The sequence below is a fragment of the Triplophysa dalaica genome, chromosome 17, assembly GCF_015846415.1.
Source record: "Triplophysa dalaica isolate WHDGS20190420 chromosome 17, ASM1584641v1, whole genome shotgun sequence".
Classification (NCBI taxonomy): Eukaryota; Metazoa; Chordata; class Actinopteri; order Cypriniformes; family Nemacheilidae; genus Triplophysa; species Triplophysa dalaica.
In genome coordinates this window covers 14748533-14768698 of record NC_079558.1, presented here as the reverse complement: position 1 = coordinate 14768698, position 20166 = coordinate 14748533, and the positions used below count along the sequence as shown (strand labels likewise).

Below are 20166 nucleotides of genomic sequence, written 5' to 3'. Positions count from 1 at the left end.
ACAATTCTAATTTTCTCAGCTGTTTAATCAAGATGACACATCTTTAAAGAAACCTACCCACATCTAAGAGGTAATAAAAAAAATTAAGATAGGACATGGTTTCTTTTGTTTAAAAACAAAGACTCTGCTCTTTCATTTGTCATGTTGTTTGTACATATTTACATTACAAATGTACCGAGAGCCATCAAAGTTCGTTATGTTAAAATTTTAAAAACCACTGGTGCGGGTTGGCAACTTAAAAAAAAAAATGCTGTCATGGAAAGATTTAATATCAAAATGAATTGTGGCATTAAAGAAAAATCAATAATATTGACCCATACAATGTATTTTTGGCTAGTGTTACATATATAGCTGTGCTACTTATCACTGGTTTTGTTGTCCAGGGTCACAAAATATCCTGATATCCATGATATCAGTAAACAACCTAATACACACATGACAACAGGGAGGTGTCAGCGGTGCATAAATCGAGTTACCCCTCCCACCTCTGGTAGTTCGCCAGAGTTTTTTTGTCCCATGCAAACTGGCCATTAATATACAGACATCCTGTGGTAAAATGATTGTACCCTTCCAGCCCATGTTAAACTAATCCCGTCCAATAGGTTTTTTGACATAATGCATAATGACAGTATCTTGTAGTAACTTTGTATGAGGAACAAACCCAAACTTGAAGTTGTTATTCACAGGTAAAATTTTAATCAGTGTTGAATTAGGTGGTGTCTAGTTTGTTTTAAATTTGGCAGAGTTTGTATTCCTTGTTTTGCATTTACACAAACATGTTGGTGGGTAAAACAAAATGAGGGTGTGTAAATAATGACTAAATTTTCACTTTAGGGGCCACCCTTGTTTTAATAACAGGTACCATAAGATGTCTCAAAATTTTACTTACCATGAGCCATATTCTCAAACTTCAGTGCCAAATCCTTAATGGAAAGCTTGGCCTCTGTCTCATTCTCCAATTTAGACAGCTCTCTCAAGAGTTTGCAACCTCCCAATGCAGTCAGAACTGACTCTCCACACTAACAGATGGACAAAATGCAGCGTGTATAGTACTGACAAGGCATATAATACATTTGTTTAATGACAAAACTTTAGCAGGTCACATTACCATTTCCCAGAAAAAGATAGCCATCTCACTGCGGTTTTGCAGCACTGCCCAAATAAACAAACATAACCAGGGGTGCCTGCACAACATCAATCGATAATTGCAAGACCCCTGCAAGAACTTGCATATTTTCTAAATGGTAGTAGTCAAAAACAAGAGGGTAAAGAAAAGATTAATACATAAATGGCATTTGCATGTGGTGAGTGAACATATGAAAGCATGCAAAAGTATCTATAAACTACAAGTGAGGTCTGGTACCTTGAAATTTCTTTTGGAACATTGTGTGTCCAGATAAAGTACTGATGTATAGAAGGGCAAGCAAACCTCCCCCAACAGATTCTCCAGCAGCTGAGACACCTGGGGAAAGGATTCAGATACAACAGATTTGTGTTTAAAGGCCTCAATTTTATTTTCTTACATGTAATTCTTAATTTATTCTTATTTTCCTCTCCTTTCTTTCAATATTTTATTGTTGCAGGTGGATTACTGCGGCATGATATATCCCTTTTCATAGTGGGATGGGTGGCCAAAATATACAGCAAGTAGTCATTTGTGAGAAAGACAAAAACATTTACTTAAGGAGACCAATAGTGTAGGAGAGACGAAAAGCTTTTGTTCTTGTTTATTATGCTGCATTATTTTTATGTTGCTGTGTTTTCATGATTTTCACCTGTCACATGACCTTCTATGGAGACTGGTAGGAAAGAATGAGACAGCTTACATTGAGCAGTTGTACAGGTAATGCCATGCCAAGCCATACTATACCATATTTGAATAAATAGTAAAGTTCATTCGGAACACAATACTCTTAGTACTATATAGCGTCGGAAAAAGGTACAGAAGGATTTGCAAATCATTGTATTTTCTGTATATTTATCATTGTAACATCTAACATTGCCTCACAAAGCTTAAGCTTACATTGACAGGTGCTTGGAAGCGCTGTTTTGTACATATTCCTTGACAATTAAACTTCGAATACTCTCTAGCCCTATATTCTTCCTAGAACCTCTCTATTGTATTGTTTAATGCGTTACCAGAAAAGCTGGCCGGTGACAATGCCGGTGATGCCTGACAGATATCTTTCTGTAGCCACGTTGGCAGGCCATAAAACAACCGATGACATGGGCCATCTCCTTGGTGAAACTCTTTGATACACATCCTCGGACTCAATAGTCTCACCCAGCAGACCGGCATGGTATATCTGAAAAATGCCTATAGTGTGCAGGCATACCCAGGCCCTAGACACTGCCATGTTTGCTTTCCCCACCAGACTAGATGTTCACTGACATGGTTTGTTGGGCAGCGATGGGTGCTTAAGTGATGCAGCGATGGGTGAAAGACACTAGTGTTCCTTCCACCTGTGGCATCACTGAATTGCCATTCTCTTTGTAAACCAAGACAGATGATAAACTAGAGTTTGCGTTAATTGATATTCTGTAAGACAACGGCCTATTCCATGACCTAGCCATCTCAATGTGCAGGACAGACAAAACGAAATTAGCCCCAATGCTGAGGTTATACCCATAAAAAGCACAGTAAAGCAAATGATTGAAGTGGAGGATTTAGAGGACTCTCCACCTCTTTCTTCTAAGGATGAGGAGCTGCTTGAGGTTGATACCGTGATGTTGCCAAGCTTAACACTGACTGGCTAGATGAAAAGCAGGAAGCATGCTCAAAGATTTAGTTTACCACACGTGCAGTGATGGGATTTTGGTGCTGCGTTCGGGTTCTTTTTCTCAAGGCTTTCACACAAAAGTGACATTGAGTTGACATGTCTTTTCCAATCTTAATTTTAAATGCTAGTGGTTTGAGACATAATCTAAAGTGTAAAACACTTTTTTTGTTCGTTAAACAATTTAAATCTGAATTTAGTTTTTTACAAGAATCACATTCTGTTTCTGAGGACAATACATTTTGGAGATCACAATGGGTGAATGATGTATGGCTATTCCAATTGTTCTGAGCGTTCGGCTGGTGTTAAAATAATACAAAAATAATAATATTGTTACATTTATACAGCGCTTTTTCTGGGTACTCAAAGCGCTTTAAATGGAATAACAGGGAATCTCCTGAACCACCAATGTGCAGCATCCACCTGGATGAGCGACAGCAGCCATATTGCGCCAGACGCCCACCACACACCTGCTTATTGGCGGAGAAAAGACAGAGTTACGAAGCCTGAAAATACATATAGGGATGATTAGGAGGGCATGATGTATAGAGGGAAATGGGTGATTTTTAATAACCACAGAGAGTCAGGACCTTGGTTAAACGTCTCATCCGAAGGACAGTGCTTTTTGACAGTATAGTGTCCCCGTCACTATACTGGGGCATTAGGACCCACACAGACCACAGGGTGTGAACCCCCTGCTTGCCTCACTAAAACCTCTTCCAGCAGCAAACTAGTTTTCCCAGCAGATCTCCCTTCCAGATACTGACCAGACTCAACCCTGCTTAGCTCCAGTGGGCAACCAGTCTTGAGCTATATGGTGATATGGCTGCAGGTATCACTTTGTTGATTTGTTTTAATAACAATGTTTTACATTCTGAAGGGGGCTGTAATGGTCATTTTCTAATTCATGTGATATCGGTTGTTAATATAATAATTTTAGTTTTTAATATATATAGCTACAACTCTAGGGCAAAAAATCCCCATCTAATTAATGACATTGAAAGCAAAATGAAACACTGGTTGACTAAATTTCCCAATCCATATATTAGATTTTAATAATACTCTCAAAAACCGGTTTCTTCATTGGCATCCTGGTTAGGATTCTTTTACATATATACAACTAAAAACATTTATGTATATATGATTTAACTGATATCAGGACCCTGGTTTCACTTGTTCTGACAAGAGTCTCAGTAGTTTCTCAGATATTGACTACTGGTTGATATGAAAGGGTTTAGATATAGACAGTATATGGTTTCTATTCACCCATCTCCGCTGACAGATCAAAAAGTAATCTTAATACAAATCAGTTTATTAGTGCTTGAGAGGGGTAGACCCAAAACGTCTTCTTGGAAGCTAAATAGTATTTATTTAAAAAAAACTATACTGTTTGAGTTTTTCCACTTACTTGATAATTACTTTGAGAAAACCACTGTATTCGCTTAATAGGACTAGTTGTTATAATCCCACTATTTCAGCACAGTTGAATTGCCAAAAAGGAAATTTATTATGCAGGGGGAAGCAGTCAAGAATATGAATAGAGAAAAGGAGGTCTGAGGTATTACTGGTTTATCGGGTAGGCATCTTCTGTGTTTGGGGGATAAATTATTATAGAAATACATGGCATACTTACCTTTACTTGCCATTATCAGAGATACATCTCATGAGTTGTGTGTCCCAATTTCATCACATTATCCTTTTGGTGAGGTGCTGCTAATAATGCCAGTTGTATGGTTCCCATCAATGCCACACATTGTCAGTTGTGCCCTTTAGCCCCCTTGGGTGTTTCGGCCCTTCATCACAAGATATCCTTAGCCAAGGGAAGCCCACCGCAGGTTGATAAGACCTGGGTGTGAGTCACATTGTTACAAGGTCATCTGGCAGAAGCAGTGGGCAGCTATCACTGCAGCTCAAAGGCACCTGATATTCGAACCGTCAATCTTCTCGTCTCCAGTCCAACTCTGTTAACATTAGGCCACGACTTAATGCGCGCTCAGTGCCCCCGGTCCCATGTGGCATACCATTACAACACACTACCAAAATCAACCCAACCATACGCGCCAACCCGTTGGCTCCATTAATGCAAGCTCAGTGCCCCCGGTCCCGTATGGCATAATACTACACACAACACCAATTTATAACGTGGTCACTTGGCAGCCAATATTGCGACCTTCCGTTTTAACCACAGTCAGTGGATGCTTCTCTTAGCAACAGTGGCAAATGATTTGACTACCGTCCGTTGGGCCAGTCCTATCATCCCCACTTTCTTAAGCAGCCTTGTAGTGGAATTGGAAACAAAGTCACTGCAGCCCACTACCACCGGGAACACTTTTGCTGTCCATCCCCGATCTTCAGCCTCCGCTGCCAAGTTGGCATACCGGAGATTCTTTCTTTCAAATGCTTTGTTAATGGCCTCCTCCCAAGGTACAGTCAACTCAACTATGAGGACTGTCCTACTGGAGCTGGACCACAGGTTGGTCGCTCCGATGTCCAAGGGGAAAGTAAATCTGTGGTTTAAATCAACCTGTATTTGCCAATCACTGGCTGTACTCTGCTGGCCTGAATCTGGGGTTATGGGCTTGGCTAGCAGTTTCTGACCCTCCCAAATTTCGGGCCCGTTTTGGGGGATGGCATTTGCTGCCACTCTCTTGGTCTCTACTGCTGCAGCCAAGCACTTTAGTACTTGATTGTGGCGCCATGTGTATCTCCCCTCTTGTGAAGAATTTTCAATGCGTGGCCCCCCAGGAATCTGGGTGTTTTATGCGATAGTAATCTATAATAGGGTGGTCACGATAAACCGACGATAAATGTCACGTGATTTATGCACAGCTTTTGAGTGAAGTACAGGAAAATGCTGCTGCATCCGAAAGCCAGGGGGCGCTCTCGTACGGAAACTCAAAATACGCACCGCAGAAGAAGACCATAACATGTTCTGAGATCTAGGAAATGCCTATGGACATCTTTTTTCACTGTTACTCAAGTTTCATCAGGTATTTTTATGATAATCAAGTATATTTATAATGATCATGTTTGACGGGTGTTGCTTTTCTAATACACATTATAAGCGACTCAAACTCGCAATGCTTTTAGATCGAGCAGCTTTTCCTACTGATCCCAGAGCCATGCTTCACGGACAAGCTATGCATTTAAAACAATATCCACACATTGCATATCACAGCCAGCTTGATTTCAATAGGATTTTGTGGTATCTCAATAAATTATGCAGCCCTAATCTATCATTTGCAGGCCACGTCACCTACACCTGTAAAACCACGTTTTTCCATTTTAAGAACACATCTAAACTACATCATATGCTGTCACTATCAGATGCGGAAAAGCTAATTCTTACAGTCATGGCATCAAGATTAGATTACTTTGATGCACTATTAGGTGGTTGCCCTGTAAGCTTATTACAAAAACTCAAGCTAGTTTAAAACGCAGCAGCTCAAATTCTTACACAAACAAAAAGCATGAGAATCTTAGCCCGGTCCTATCAAAATTGCACTGGTTACGTATTGAGCAATGCATCAACTTTAAAATCTTACAGATTAGCTATAAAGCCCTACATGGTTTAGCTCCTCAGTACCTGAGTGAGCTTCTATTGCATTACAGTCATTCATGTATTAGGGCTCCGGTCAGTTGGTGATACCTAGAATTTCAAAATCAAGATCCTTTTCCTACCTAGCGCCTAAACTTTGGAACAGTCTTTCTTGAACTGTACGAGAGGTAGACACACTCAGTCAGTTTTAAATCTAGATTAAAGACACTTATCTTTATCCTTGCATCCACAACACTTTAATAATGCAAATCCTCTACAGTATTGGTAGGCTGCATTAAAGGGATAGTTCAGCCAAAATCTCCAATATGCTGTTTATTTACTCCCGCTCAGGTCATCCGAGATGTAGGTGACATTTTTTTCTTGAGTAGAACCATAAAGAAGATTGTTTGGTAAATCTGCAGCCCTCTCTGCTTCATATAATGGTATTCTATGGGGTCCACCTGTTTCTAAAGCACATAATTCCAAAAAGCGGCTCATGGTGACATTTTGACGTTTCATGAAGTGAATTGTTTGATATTTTCATTAAATTGTACTTAAACATAATTTTAGTAATATTAGCCATAATGTGCAGCCTCCGCACACAATCGCAATCTTCTTCTTGTAGTATTTTGGCCTGGCCTTCTTGTAGTCGAGCTGTTTGGGCCTGGGTTCTCCCGTTTTTTCCACTGAAGTTTTGAATTCATTGGCACTGTTTGCACGACGGGGGGGGGGGGGGGGGGGGGCTTCTCTGCCATAACACTGCAGTGTGTGTCTGTGTGTGTGTGCGCCATATATTTCTTATTTTAAATTTTTTGGCGTAGTATGTGAATCGGGAGTGTATCTAATCATTTTGTTCTTCTAAGGCTCCTTTTATAAATTTAATGTTTTTTTTTAATGTCAATATATTTCATGTACAGCTGGTTTGTAACATTGTAAATTGCAAATTGTAAAAAGCACTATATAAATAAACTAGAGTTGATGTCTTCATGAGTTGAGAACTTCAAATCTCTGTATATTTCCTAGCTGTTTTTTTTTACATTTTAGTTTTTAAAGCCAAATAAAAAAATCGTATAGATACATCAGTAGTAATGAAATCAGTGATTTAGGTTTTATTCATACAATGATGGCATTAGAGATTGCACCCTTAAGGACCCCTCCTGTACAACTGAGCCATGATATGTCGTCACATAGTCCTCTGTAGAGAAAAAGTACACAGGCAGGAGAAGGAAGGAGGTCTGGTGTATCAGACCAAGGAATTCATCAATGTTATCCTCGAGGGAGCAATCTTCCTGCTCAAGATTGCAAAAAATAAAACAACTGGAATTGGGAAAGAAAAAAGTACAAAGAATGTAAATGTTTGCCGTATACTGCACTATTTTAAGGTCAGAACGTTTGATATGAGGACAAAGGAGAAGTGTTCACGTCTTCTACAATAATACAGTATCGTCATTTGGCTTTTGTAAGGACAGGTAACACCATTGTACCTGCCAATAAGAGGTGCAATCGAAAGTATTTCAAGGCTGACCAAGAAATCAAATTATTTTGATTGCATAGTTTACATTATTTGAGTTTTTTATTTGTTTCTGTTGTGGCACTTCAAGTTGCATTGAAGTGTTGTACTGCCTTCTGAATAAAAAGTGGTCAGAATAGGAAGATTTGGAGTAGAAAAGGGGTTTTGGCATGAAAAATACTGTACAAAGCCTACCTTTCATTCATAAATCCTTACCTCATAAAGACTGATTTTGCATGGTTGATTAGGGCTGGCCTCATTCAGACGGACTCCTAGGAGATTCTGAAGCTGTGAGTTGACCAGACAGTTTTCAGAGATGGAGTTGTACAGGTCCTCCAATCTGCCGTAAGTTAGGTATTCCAAAATATTCAGACCATTATCAATAAAGAGACGTAGAAACTGTGGTTTATTGTTTTTCAGTGCATCAGTTATGGAGTCCTCTAGGTCATCATACTGTGTAGAAAATTAAAAGTACCCAGTTAACCATAGTTTTACAATGTATAATAACTTTCATTACTAAGTCATTAACAAACAATAATTAATCAATCACTCATGTAGATTATAATACATCAGTGTACAAATAGTTTTTAAATGTTTGAATGTATGATTTTATTATTTTCTGTCACAATTATTTTCTGTCACAATCTTTTACCTTCCACAGGATGTTTCCTTTGAAGAGTTCACTCTTGGCAATATCCACTCTGTTCCAAGTTACAGCCAGCTTCAACTCATCAGCATAAGGATTAGTTGTCCCTGAGACACGATGTTTACTTGCTAGTATAAATACAGAGAAAAAAAATGACAAATCAAAGACGACATGTCCATCAAACACAGATAAAAATAATGGGATAGGTTGCATGTGTCAAAGGCTCCAGTATGGGCAGTGGAGGCCCCAGGAGCCCGGAACTCTAAAGAAAATTGTGTCACATCGCTCTATACTACATACCGAGAGGGCTAGGTCGAGATATGAGAATATTTTTACCAACAATTTTCGTTCATATCTTTCCCTCGCATAGATCTATATGGGGCTGTGTACCTGCGAAGGCCTCATGAGGCAGTTGCTTTCTAGGGAGATATCGGTCTCAGGAAGCATCTAGTAGCACAGAACTCAAGATCCCCATTTGACCTTTTGACCCCTGTATTCTAGAGCTTACATTTGGCATCTTTTTGAAGACGGCCAGTGTCTTTTTGGGCAAACCATGTAGTCGACGAGGTTCGAGTGTTACGGAACTCTGGAACTCGACCCAGGGGCCCGTGATGAGACACATATGCCCATTTCGGGTCGATCGGACCCTTCTGTACTTTTCTTAGATTCTCAAAAACTCATTAGCAGAAATGTCCACATTTTGTGCCTTGTTTAGATTGATCCCATAAATGATGCTTGCATATATATTTAATGTTACTGTGGATGAGTCACTTTACCTTGAACAAGAGTTTTAAGTAAAACAGTGTCAAAATCATCTGCTCCCTCCTGCTCTGCATGATAAATGGAGATAAGATCCTTGCTCTGGTAGATGCTAAACAGCTATCCAGAAAGAAAAAAACAGAAAAATACATCTATTAGTGTCCAATAAAAAATGTAGCAACTGACATATTCCAAACACATGGTAGATGTTTGCATCTCATGAATTTAGGTAAAAAGTTAGGCAAAAGGTAAAATGTTTCTCAATAATTAAAACAGAAATAATGACTCAATTTCAGCACAAATGTCAAGTAGTAGTAAAGTCAAGTTAAAACGGAGGAGAGCAATAATCTGTAGGAAGATAGGTGTATTATGGACCGGGTCAACAGGGCCAGTTCCCCTTGACTAGCAGGAGCCCTGGGGGACCATGGGTTTTAAGGTTGCATAACCCAGGGGGTTGTATTAAACTTATTCATGTTTATGGATTTTAAATACATGAACCCCTAGCCAGCAAGCCTCTTAAACAAGGCTCTTGAAATAAGGCCTCCATGAAATTCCCAAATCTCTTGTAGAACCTTTGTTTCATTGAAATTGTATATATATTCAAACTGCTCTTTCAGCTAATTTATATGTGTGAAAAATACATTTTTAACTTTTTACATTCAAGTTGAAGTTAAGCTATAGAATATGTTAAAGAATGAATCTTTGCAGGACTTTAAATGTTCTATATCATAGTAGAATGGTCCCTTGACTAGTCTATAGTCTTTTTACACACCAATGGCAGCATAGAAACCAAATCTAAAACGGCAAAAAAAAAAAATGCAAACATGTATTTACACACAGTTTAATGCGGCTCTGAAGTGGCTCGATGACATAGGCTTTCGCTTCACTTTCCATGTCTAATGCTGAACTAAAATACTCCATCGTCGAGAAGGAAGCACTTTCATGTGTCTAGATGCCCCCATCTCGCATGCATTTGTGTGGTGACACCATGGAGGTTTTCGTGATGAAGCAGACTGCTCCATCGTGACCCTGCTACCTATCGGTCGTCGAAGTCCTGTGCACAGCCGTCCCCGTCCCTATGGTAGTGGGGCCATGCAAGCGACGGCCCGCCAGAGATTCAGAGCCCCGCGAAAGAGGGCTTCATCACTGTTCACCCTTAGGGCGAAGTACAGGCATTCCATCCATCACTAAGAATTGGCAACTGTGGTAACAGACTGGGCGGAGCAGTCTAGTACTGGTAAAGTCGTCCCTGCTCAGGTGGACCCCTATACTCAGACTCGTACCCCATATGTAAAGACTCACCTGCAGGGCTGGCGCATTTTAGTTTTATTTAAAACTTTTTAATTTTTTCACATGTTGTTCTCCCCACAGGTGAGACCATGCTGGTGTCTCCACATGTAACCTCCCCTGGAGGTAGGATGTGGCCTAAGTAGCACACTCTCCAATGAGGAGAGCAGTGTTTGCCCAGTGTTCCTTACGGCCCCGGACGGCGTCTCGATAATAGAGACAAATGGCACCATCCATGACAGCGGTCATTACGAGCCTCTCAGGGTATGCTACCAAGTACTCATCCCACTGGAAGATTACATCTCGCAGTAGCGCTCACTTGTGACTAGCTAGTCTAGTCAGTGTCCCTCTGCTTGAGGTTGTGATACGACTCAGCGCCTGGGCGTGTAAAGATAGGTCCCCAGTTAGTCTCTCAGCATAACGTCAAGAGATCGACTGAAGGGGAACGTTACTGTTACCTAGTTCCCTGATGTAGGGAACGACACGTTGTGCCTTCCATTGGTTGTGTGTTCCATTGGCGTTTTTTAAATTCAGGGAACGGACCTTACAGTCGTAACAGAGACATTAACATGTTATATTAGTTCATGTTCAAGTTCATGTTAGTTCATGGTACAGTAACTAATGTAGATTGGCTATAAATTTCAATAAATAATGTTTTTTCTGCCTGTACACTTTAACCGGTCTACATTTCCCAGAATCCAGTGTACACTGTCAGCCACCATGATTATCACCCACACCTCATTCACTCATTTGACTCATTCATACTCATATTCTCTCCTCTACCATTTGTTCACGATCATGTCTAGTTGTTAAGCCAACCAGTTCATGACCCGTTTTGCTGTTTTTACCTTTTACCTTACATGCCTGTTTTGAAGAGACTTACCTGTTTTTAGAATACGTATCTGTAGTGTTGCTTTCGTCAACGAAAATAATGATGAAATATGGTCGTCAACAAAACTTTATCACGTGACGAAAACGAAACGCAACATAAATACTGGTCATGCAACAATACAACAAGATTGCATTATATAATGCAATATTGTTGACGAATAAAAATGAGACTAAATGTGGTTTACAAAATAAAAACTATGAGTTTTTAAAAGTCTTATTGTATTGAACACACAGACAAAAAATATTTTATTGAACAATAGTATTTGCTATTGAAAATTGTAGTGCCCTTGTAGTAATTGAATAATACCGTATACTATAGTAAAGTTCACAAACACGATAGTATCTAAGAATTTTACTGCAGTTTAACTATATGGCCCTAATTTATCCATGTGTATGTAACATGAATGTATTTTGTCAGTTACTAACCTTTTCATGATGAACTGCACTTGCATAATTTTTTTAAGATAACCTTGTTTGAAATAGGTTTGGTGAAAATAAAATTTTGATTTCATCTTTACTACTAGGTACTTGTATTATACTTACTGTGTTAAATAAAATTACATTTCTAAAAAGAGACTAAAAAAAAATGTTCATAGACTTAAACTAGACGAAAATAGTCATGGAAAATTCTGATTTAAATAAAACTAAAATGCTCAGAGTTTTAGTCGACTCAAACTTGACCAGACTACAAAGAGCATGAACTAAACTAAAAAAACTAAAATGACAGCTTGACACAAAGACTTTTAAAATTAAAACAGGCTGCCAAATACAACACTACTTATCTGAAGACCTACCTGTCTGTTCTGTTGTATCATCAGTAAAGACTGTCATTATACTTACCTTCTGCATCGGTCTGGATTTATTGTAACAATTGTGAAGTGCTAAAATGTTTTATATATGGTTCTCTGTGGGTGTGTATGTTTAACCATCTTGATGTTATAGTGTAACCCTTTAAATGCATGTGCCAGCGGTGCACCGATTTCCTGATGCCACCGGGTGGCGGTTGCGCTGATGACTTGTGCCCGTCATCGCTGCTTTGCAGATATATTTTAACTTTGTTAGGGATAAAATATTTATAAGGTAAGAGCTTGCTTTTTTCCAGTAATTATTTTCTTTTAAAGGGCCGCAATCCCAGAGAATGCACTTTTAAATGTTTATCTACCAGAAATTGAGTCGCCAGCGTGTGCAGAAACACCCTGTTATTATACAAATCAATCGATTCTTCTTTTTGTAGTCTCCTTTAAACCACTACAGTGACACAAAACAGGCTGTTAGGGATCCCCTAACAATCTGACGTCACATTGATTTACACCTGCCTATGACCGCTCACAGACTCTGCCTTATGAGCGCCTTGTTCCATCATCCGCCAGAGACATGCTATCTGCCATTTTCAGGCAAGAGCAGATGTAGTCACTAGCCAGCGACAAAAATGTCTTGGACACAACAAATGTGTACTGTTGTTGGATGTAAATTGGAACATAAAAGGAGGACGGGGTGGAGACCTTTCCGACGTGCCCGGGTTAGCCCCGCTGCGACCATGGCGGCCAGAGTTATAAACTATGGAAAGTCCCAAGCGGGACGCCGAGAACTCTGACTATTTACTGATTCTCTGTAATAATAATCACTCCCCACAATCTTTAACAAACGTTGTGTTGATGGCATTTAAGCTTAATCATTTAAAATGTACCTTGTCTACAAGTTTGTCTGTATCATGTTCTGAAGGAAAATGCTTCTTCACTTTCTCTGCCATTCGTTCTTTAAGTTCCATGTTAGGAGTCACATCCTCCTCTGCTCCCCCAGGTGGAGACTTCGGAGCAGATTGCACATTTTCCACAATGTCGCTCACAAGGTTGGCAAGACCCCCCGAACCGGCCAAGACCAACCATGGCATTGCATTCTTCAGCGAAATATCTAATGCCTGATAAGAAGACACATGGTAAAGGCATTTTAACAAAGAAATCAAAGGAAACAAAGAAATAATAATTTAATAAGGACACATAGTGGAGAGAAAGTTGTTTTGAGAAACTATATTCTGCTTACCTCTAGCATAGCCGCTTCTCCAGATATTAGCATACACAGAACAGGGATATCAATGCTTGCACTGCCTGCAAATCAGATTGTTTAAGCAACAGGCATGTCACTCAGAATGCATAATTTAAAAAAATATATTTACAGACCATAGCTGTGAACGATTCAAAATGGTTTTAACTTCCATTTAATAAAATAAATTAGGGTAGCCGAAATTACTATCGGTGTGAAACAGGACAGTTGGCACCTTTCAGGAAGGTAATAACACCTTTAATTTGAAGTGACATTTTGATTTATTAATAAAAACAGCTTCCATATACATTGTTATTGACACTTAACTGTTATAGGCGGAGTAAGGATCAATTCCATGGCTGTAAATAATTCCATTTAATAATTCAGAACTGCTTGCAATCCCGGCCGATACAAAGCCTCATCACAGCCTCTCCATTCAACTGGGCTCATCAACCATCACATCTTCCAGAAAGGCAAGAAACCTGGGAGTGGTGATCGTTGATCAGCTCAACTTCACAGATCAAATTGCTAGCACCGCCCGGTCCTGTAGATTTATCCTCTACAATATTAGGAAAATTAGACCCTTCCTATCAGAGCATGCTACGCAAGTCCTAGTACAGGCTCTGGTCCTGTCCAGACTGGACTACTGCAATGCGCTACTGGGTGGACTTCCAACTTGCACAACCAAACCTCTACATATAATTCAGAGTGCTGCGGCAAAAGTTATCTTTAATGAACCGAAGAGAGCACACGTCACTACTCTATTCATTAAGATAAATTGGCTCCCTATAGTCGCTTGCATCAAATTCAAGACTCTGCTCCTGGCCTACAAGACCACCACTGGTTCGGCACCACCTTATCTTCATATCTTGAATTCTTTTTAACCTTTCTTTTAAAGGAACACTTTAATCACTTACTGTGTTCGATCTCGATATACTAAATATTAAAGCTTACATTTACATTTACATTTAGACATTTAGCAGACGCTTTTATCCAAAGCGACTTACAAAGAGTTTAGGAGCAATAAGCAATAGTTCATACAGGAGCCATAATACATTAGGTGCCAATACAAAGTTACTGGTTTCAACAAAAGCTAGACCACTACCTGTTGAGAGAAAGGGTTAGTGTATTATTATTATTTTTAAAGTATTCACAGAAGAGATGGGTTTTAAGTAGTTTTTTAAATGTTGTGAGAGATGTGGTTGAACGGACAGAGATAGGAAGAATGTTCCACCAGGAAGGAGTTGTGAATGAGAAAGAGCGGGAGAGTGATTTACTGCCCCCATGGGAAGGCAATACAAGCCGCCACATTTGCTGAACGCAGGGATCTTGATAGGGTGTAGGAGTGCAGGAGAGTGTGGAAGTAAGCCGGTGCAGATCCAGTGAAAGTCCTGTAGGCAAACATTAGTGACTTGAATCTGATACGGGCTGCAACCGGTAGCCAGTGAAGAGAGATGAAAAGGGGAGTCACGTGAGCCCTTTTGGGCTGTTGGAAGACGAGGCGTGCTGCTGCGTTCTGAACCAGCTGAAGTGGTTTGATAGCCATTGCAGGAAGACCAGCAAGGAGAGCATTGCAGTAGTCCAACCTTGAGATTACCAGGGCCTGGACAAGGAGTTGTGCCGCATGCTCCGTGAGATATGGTCTGAACTTTCTAATGTTGAATAAGGCATATCGGCATGACCGTGTTGTCTTTGCAATGTGATCATTGAAGGACAGCTGTTCATCAAATATGACTCCGAGGTTCCTGGCTATTTTGGAATGGGTGACTGTGGTATTGCCAAGATGGATGTTGAAATCGTGTTGGAAAAAGTTTAAACTCTTCACTTATATACTTAGTAATCCAGTGAACACAAAACAATGTGACAATGGTCAATGAAAGGCAAAATCATCAACATTTAGGGCAGGAATCAGAGTAATATCTGAAAAACCCAGACTGATTCAACTTGTTTGAATTTCATCAAAGCAACACAAAATGTTAGTCAGTAATGTGCATGGCCCCACATGCCTGTATGCACATGCCTGACATTACACAATAATGTCTGGGCATACTTCTGATGAGATGACAGATGGTGTTTTTGTGGCTCTTATGAACTTTCAAATCTTGAAAATGGACTGCAGCAAGTAATGGTTCTTTAAAAATTGAGTTTTTGGTCAAAGTGGACTTGTGATCATGGTGACTGATGAGCTGGAGCTGGAAATGAACGCCGAAATTGCAGTTAAGAGTCTTTATAAGTGAGTGATTATAAACGCTTCCAAAACAAAATCCTGCGGATTCATTGTAATTCATATTTTATACTCACAATGCAGTGCTTATTAAGGCTGGTTTATTAGTCTAGAATTTGTCCTTAAACATTAATGATAATTAAACTTTTACAACGCAATTTCCTTTAATCATATGTAACCGAGTTTGTGTTAGTATTCTGTTTTGCACCTTTTCTTACTCGCATACAAATGTTTACATTGGTTATACTCTTTTTTTGGATGATCTTGCTTATACACACATTTTCACATTATTCGCCTATTTCTGCTGCAGTAATTTACTGTGTGATTTTATCAGTAAGTCATGCCAAAGTGTAGCATATCAAGATGCTGTTCATACAGCATGACTATAGCACATGTGTGCCTTCGGCTGGCTACAATAAAAGGCCACTCTATAATGTGCAGTTTTTTTTACACAGCACAATGCCACAGTTGTCGCAATAGGCATGCCGACTGCTGAAAGGACCACCAGAGCTTTTGCCCATAAATTAAATGTTCAATTCAGACAGAGTGTATGGCGTCGTTTGGGAAAGTGGTTGGCTGATGTCAACGTTGTGGATCGAGTGGCCCATGGTGCGGTGGGGAATTTTTAAGGTGGACAAATTATACATTGATGGACAATTACATTGTGATAAGGACATCACCCCCCGGCTTTTCTGATATTAACAAAACCTTAACTGCCCAGCACCTCTCTCTCTCGCTCTCTCTCTCTCTCTCTCTCTCTCTCTCTCTCATTGGAACGTTTGTGGACTCGGCTCTCAGGCAAAGATACAAGTTTTGAACCACTTAAATAAATTAAATGCTGACATATGGATTTTGCAAGAAACTAATTTATCGGAGTCAGATTTAAATCATCAAAATATAATAATGTATTCTTTGTTCATTACTGTACAAAACAAAGTATGCATTTTAATAAGTAAACACATTTCTTTCATTCATGACACCACTGTTACAGGATGTTTCATTATCATGAATATCTCAATAGAAAATAGCCCAGTTACAATTGGAAATCTATATAATCCAAACACAAATGATCCTCTTTTTTTCAAAGATTTATTTCCCTCCTCGGAAATCTTTCCAACTGGACAGTCATTTTTGCAGGCGACTTTAACACAGTTCTCGGTCCAAGATAGATAGACAATTCATAACAATAAACCAGAGACCTTTCCTTACTCTTTAATACTCTCAAATCGGTTAACCTTCTTTGCCTGAGAGCAGCCACAATGAAGCACTTCCACACACACTTCTAAATTATTTGGGGGGTACTAGGAAGAGTATAATTTCCATGTTATTTTTAATATATAAAAAAAATATGCATTCTCATTACTATTATAAATTTATTATTATAAATTTCATTATTTTGTTCTCTCTTTATGCTTTTGGTCCCCTGTCGGCCAATCCATGACGCAAAGTAGCTGGGTTGTTGCAGTTGGGCTTGAGGTCTCTCCCACCATACTGTCTCCCCACAATCTTCTCTGAGACTTCCTGCCTTAAGCCGGTTCTGCTTTACATGCCTCGCTTTTTTTAATGCACCACATTTTAGCTAACACACATATGTAAAAAATATATATATTTATATACATATTTGAAAAAAAAAACACATGGGGTAAGTGCAGATGGAAAACATATATACACTTGGTACACGGGATATTGCGTCAGTAGAAGATTTTTTCCATTTTCTATTTTTCGTTTCATCTATTTGGCTTAATTATGCTATGCCACCCTCCTGGAAGGCTGCTGTCTCTTCGTTACTCTACTACTGCTGTGTAAAGTGGCTATTTGCCATTCCAGTGTGATATTTCGCCTCATCGAATCTCTCCGTTTACATGGCTGCGTGCGTCTTCCTGTAGGTAAATGTTTGTATTCCTTTTGAATAAACTGTGCACATAGTGAATATATAATAATTTTTAATATGTTTGCTTAGTGATAAAGTTGTTGTTCTGCCAGATAGGTGACGTGTTTTCCTGCATGTTGGTATGTTAAACCCACTCTTATTTTTGTGATCTCCTTTAAAGGTATTTCAATTGATTGTTTCATATTTCTGACTCATATTTTAGCTGTAAACCAGTGCTTTAGTGGCCTGACGAATCAATGCTGCCGTTTTGCTTTGCCTTTTTTGCTAACTATCTGTTGCTTGCTCGCTTGCTATTGCTTGCTTGCTCTATCGCCAGCTTGCTTTGAGGCCAACTTGCAATTGCTGCTTGTTTATTTATTTATTTATTTATTTATGTTTGTTTCTTATTGCAAGAGAACTGTGCTCTTACATTTATGCATTTAGCAGAGACCTGCTCTCTTGTACCACACTGTTGTAAGAATTGATCTGTTGAACCCAGGTGCCTAAATTGGTGCCTGAATGGGTTTGATAGTGCTCTAGGTTAAATTGTTTGTTTTTCATCTTTTTTTGTATTTTGGTTTCTTTAACGAATATTATAAATTAATTGATATTTTCCCTAGTTCTCCCCTTAATTGTTTAGTTTTTCCTTGCAATTGCCCAATTGCAGTTTAGTTTAATTTGGCTGTAGTTTCAGGAGCTGGGGGAGTCCAGAGTGGGCAGGCTAGCCATTCCCAATCCCTAGCATTGATGTTTCTCCCACAGTTTACTGTTTTCTTTTCCCTGTAGATTTTGTTTTGTAGGGTTTTTTTGTGTGCGTTGGATATTATTGTAGGCCATTTGAAACTGTCTTACTGCTAGTGGGCCACAGTTCCTTAGCTTAGCACATTTATTTTTGTGCAAAGTTTGTTTGTCTGCATTCATGCCACTGTAATTTTTGCTGCCCGCTACTGATAGCTGTGAGCATTCATTCGTTCATTGACAGTCTTTCTCTTTCTCTGGTCATTTAATAGAAAGTTGCATTATTACTAATAAAATAAATTGTCCATATCCACTTCTCATGGTCCCTTTTGTGTTCAAAAAGAAACTTGAACCTGTGTGCCTTAAATTGGTATATCCCTGGTAGTTCCTAAGTGAAACGTATATGTGTGAAACGTATATAAACGTATAAGTGAAATTCTGTGTCTTTAGTTTAAATTCAAAGAGTTTTAAACTGTGCTACATCAACAGAATCAGATTTTATATTTATAAAAATGTACTGAAAGCTTTGTCTAACCCTCAGTGTGATATACCTGAACGCTGACAGGAAATGTAGTATTCCAGATTGGCTCTAAAGCTGACCTCGCCACCTTTACGACCGACGCTGCCGTCATCCACCAGGAGGAAGGCCATGTAGTTATTATCCAAACTGCAAGTGTCACGAGATGTATTTGATACATAATACTTTGCGGGGAAACTTCCCTAAAGGAGCCAGATAAAGAAAAACAACTCAAAACTGATGTATGGATCATTATAATTTGCAAGTGCGCAATGCTGCTTTATCTTCGAATTACAGATTATGAATTGTTTTGAGACAATGTAATGTAATGTAGCAATAATTATTGCAAAAAATTACACTTAGATGCTAATTCTGCATTATTGTTACTGTAGAATATGTGCACAGCATATAGGGATATTACAAGCGCATTTCAACCCACATAAGAAAAGTTAAATAGCATGAAATCAGTGGTCTCAAATTCAGTTCCTGGAGGGCCACAGCTCTGCACAGTTTTGTTCCAACCCCAATCAAACACACCTAATCCAGTTTATCAAGGTCATCCGGATTACTAGAAATTCCGACGCAGGTGTGGGTTGGGGTTGGTTGGAGCTAAACTCTGCAGAGTTCTGGCCCTGCAGTAATTGAGTCTGAGACAGCTGGATAGTTCCCCCAAAAATAATAATCAGTTCTTGGGCATCATTCACTACCATGATGTGTCTTTGTCATTTTTTTGAATAATGAACATTAAAATACAGATATGGTTATTATGGCGCTGCTCCTTGAAGAGATGCATTGATCTATTGTAATGTAAATGTGTAACACAAATTTTATTTCCATACTGTTTTATGTTCACTTAAGACATAACAGACTACATTTACAAGGATACTGTCAGGACAAAGGTTTGAGATTAGTTTTTTCAGTTCTTATTGTCAAGCTTTGTCCAAGTAAAACTAGTGAGCTGCGTCTCAATTTGAAGGCTGCATCCTCCGGAGGTCACGTTTGTCGGATGCATATGTCATCGAGGTTTATTATTTCAGGGTTTTTTTCAGAAAAGCAACCATTACTTTTCAAGGTAAGTATGAAACTTCAATGATCTCGTCATTATAAAATAAAATAAATATAAATTTTATAACGTTTTTTAAAGCAGCCTATTAAAGGAGCAATGTGAACAATTTAGTGGCATCTGGTGGCAAATTGCAATCAACGAGGCATTCCACCACTCCCTTTCATAGCACAACGGCAGCTCTCAAAGGACAAAGATGTTATTTTTCATTTGCCGAAAGAGATAACGTATTTATAATACGTGCTCTGTGGAGCAGTCTGTCCGTTTAAGGATCCTGTAGCAACAACATGGTGAATTGCATGTTAG

General features: G+C 39.1%; 1 protein-coding gene across 1 annotated transcript in view; it reads right to left on the bottom strand.

Moving 5' to 3' along the window:
* The window catches only part of LOC130438901 (transient receptor potential cation channel subfamily M member 4-like), a 51461-nt gene that overhangs the window by 14440 nt on the left and 16855 nt on the right, over positions 1-20166 (bottom strand). The window contains exons 6-14 of the mRNA XM_056771181.1: positions 18832-19000; positions 13449-13513; positions 13096-13326; positions 9248-9350; positions 8478-8599; positions 8042-8278; positions 1364-1462; positions 1109-1237; positions 890-1019 (exon numbers count right to left, since the gene is read on the bottom strand). Coding sequence (XP_056627159.1) covers positions 890-1019; positions 1109-1237; positions 1364-1462; positions 8042-8278; positions 8478-8599; positions 9248-9350; positions 13096-13326; positions 13449-13513; positions 18832-19000 — 1285 coding nt within the window. The remainder of the gene's footprint in view (positions 1-889; positions 1020-1108; positions 1238-1363; positions 1463-8041; positions 8279-8477; positions 8600-9247; positions 9351-13095; positions 13327-13448; positions 13514-18831; positions 19001-20166) is intronic.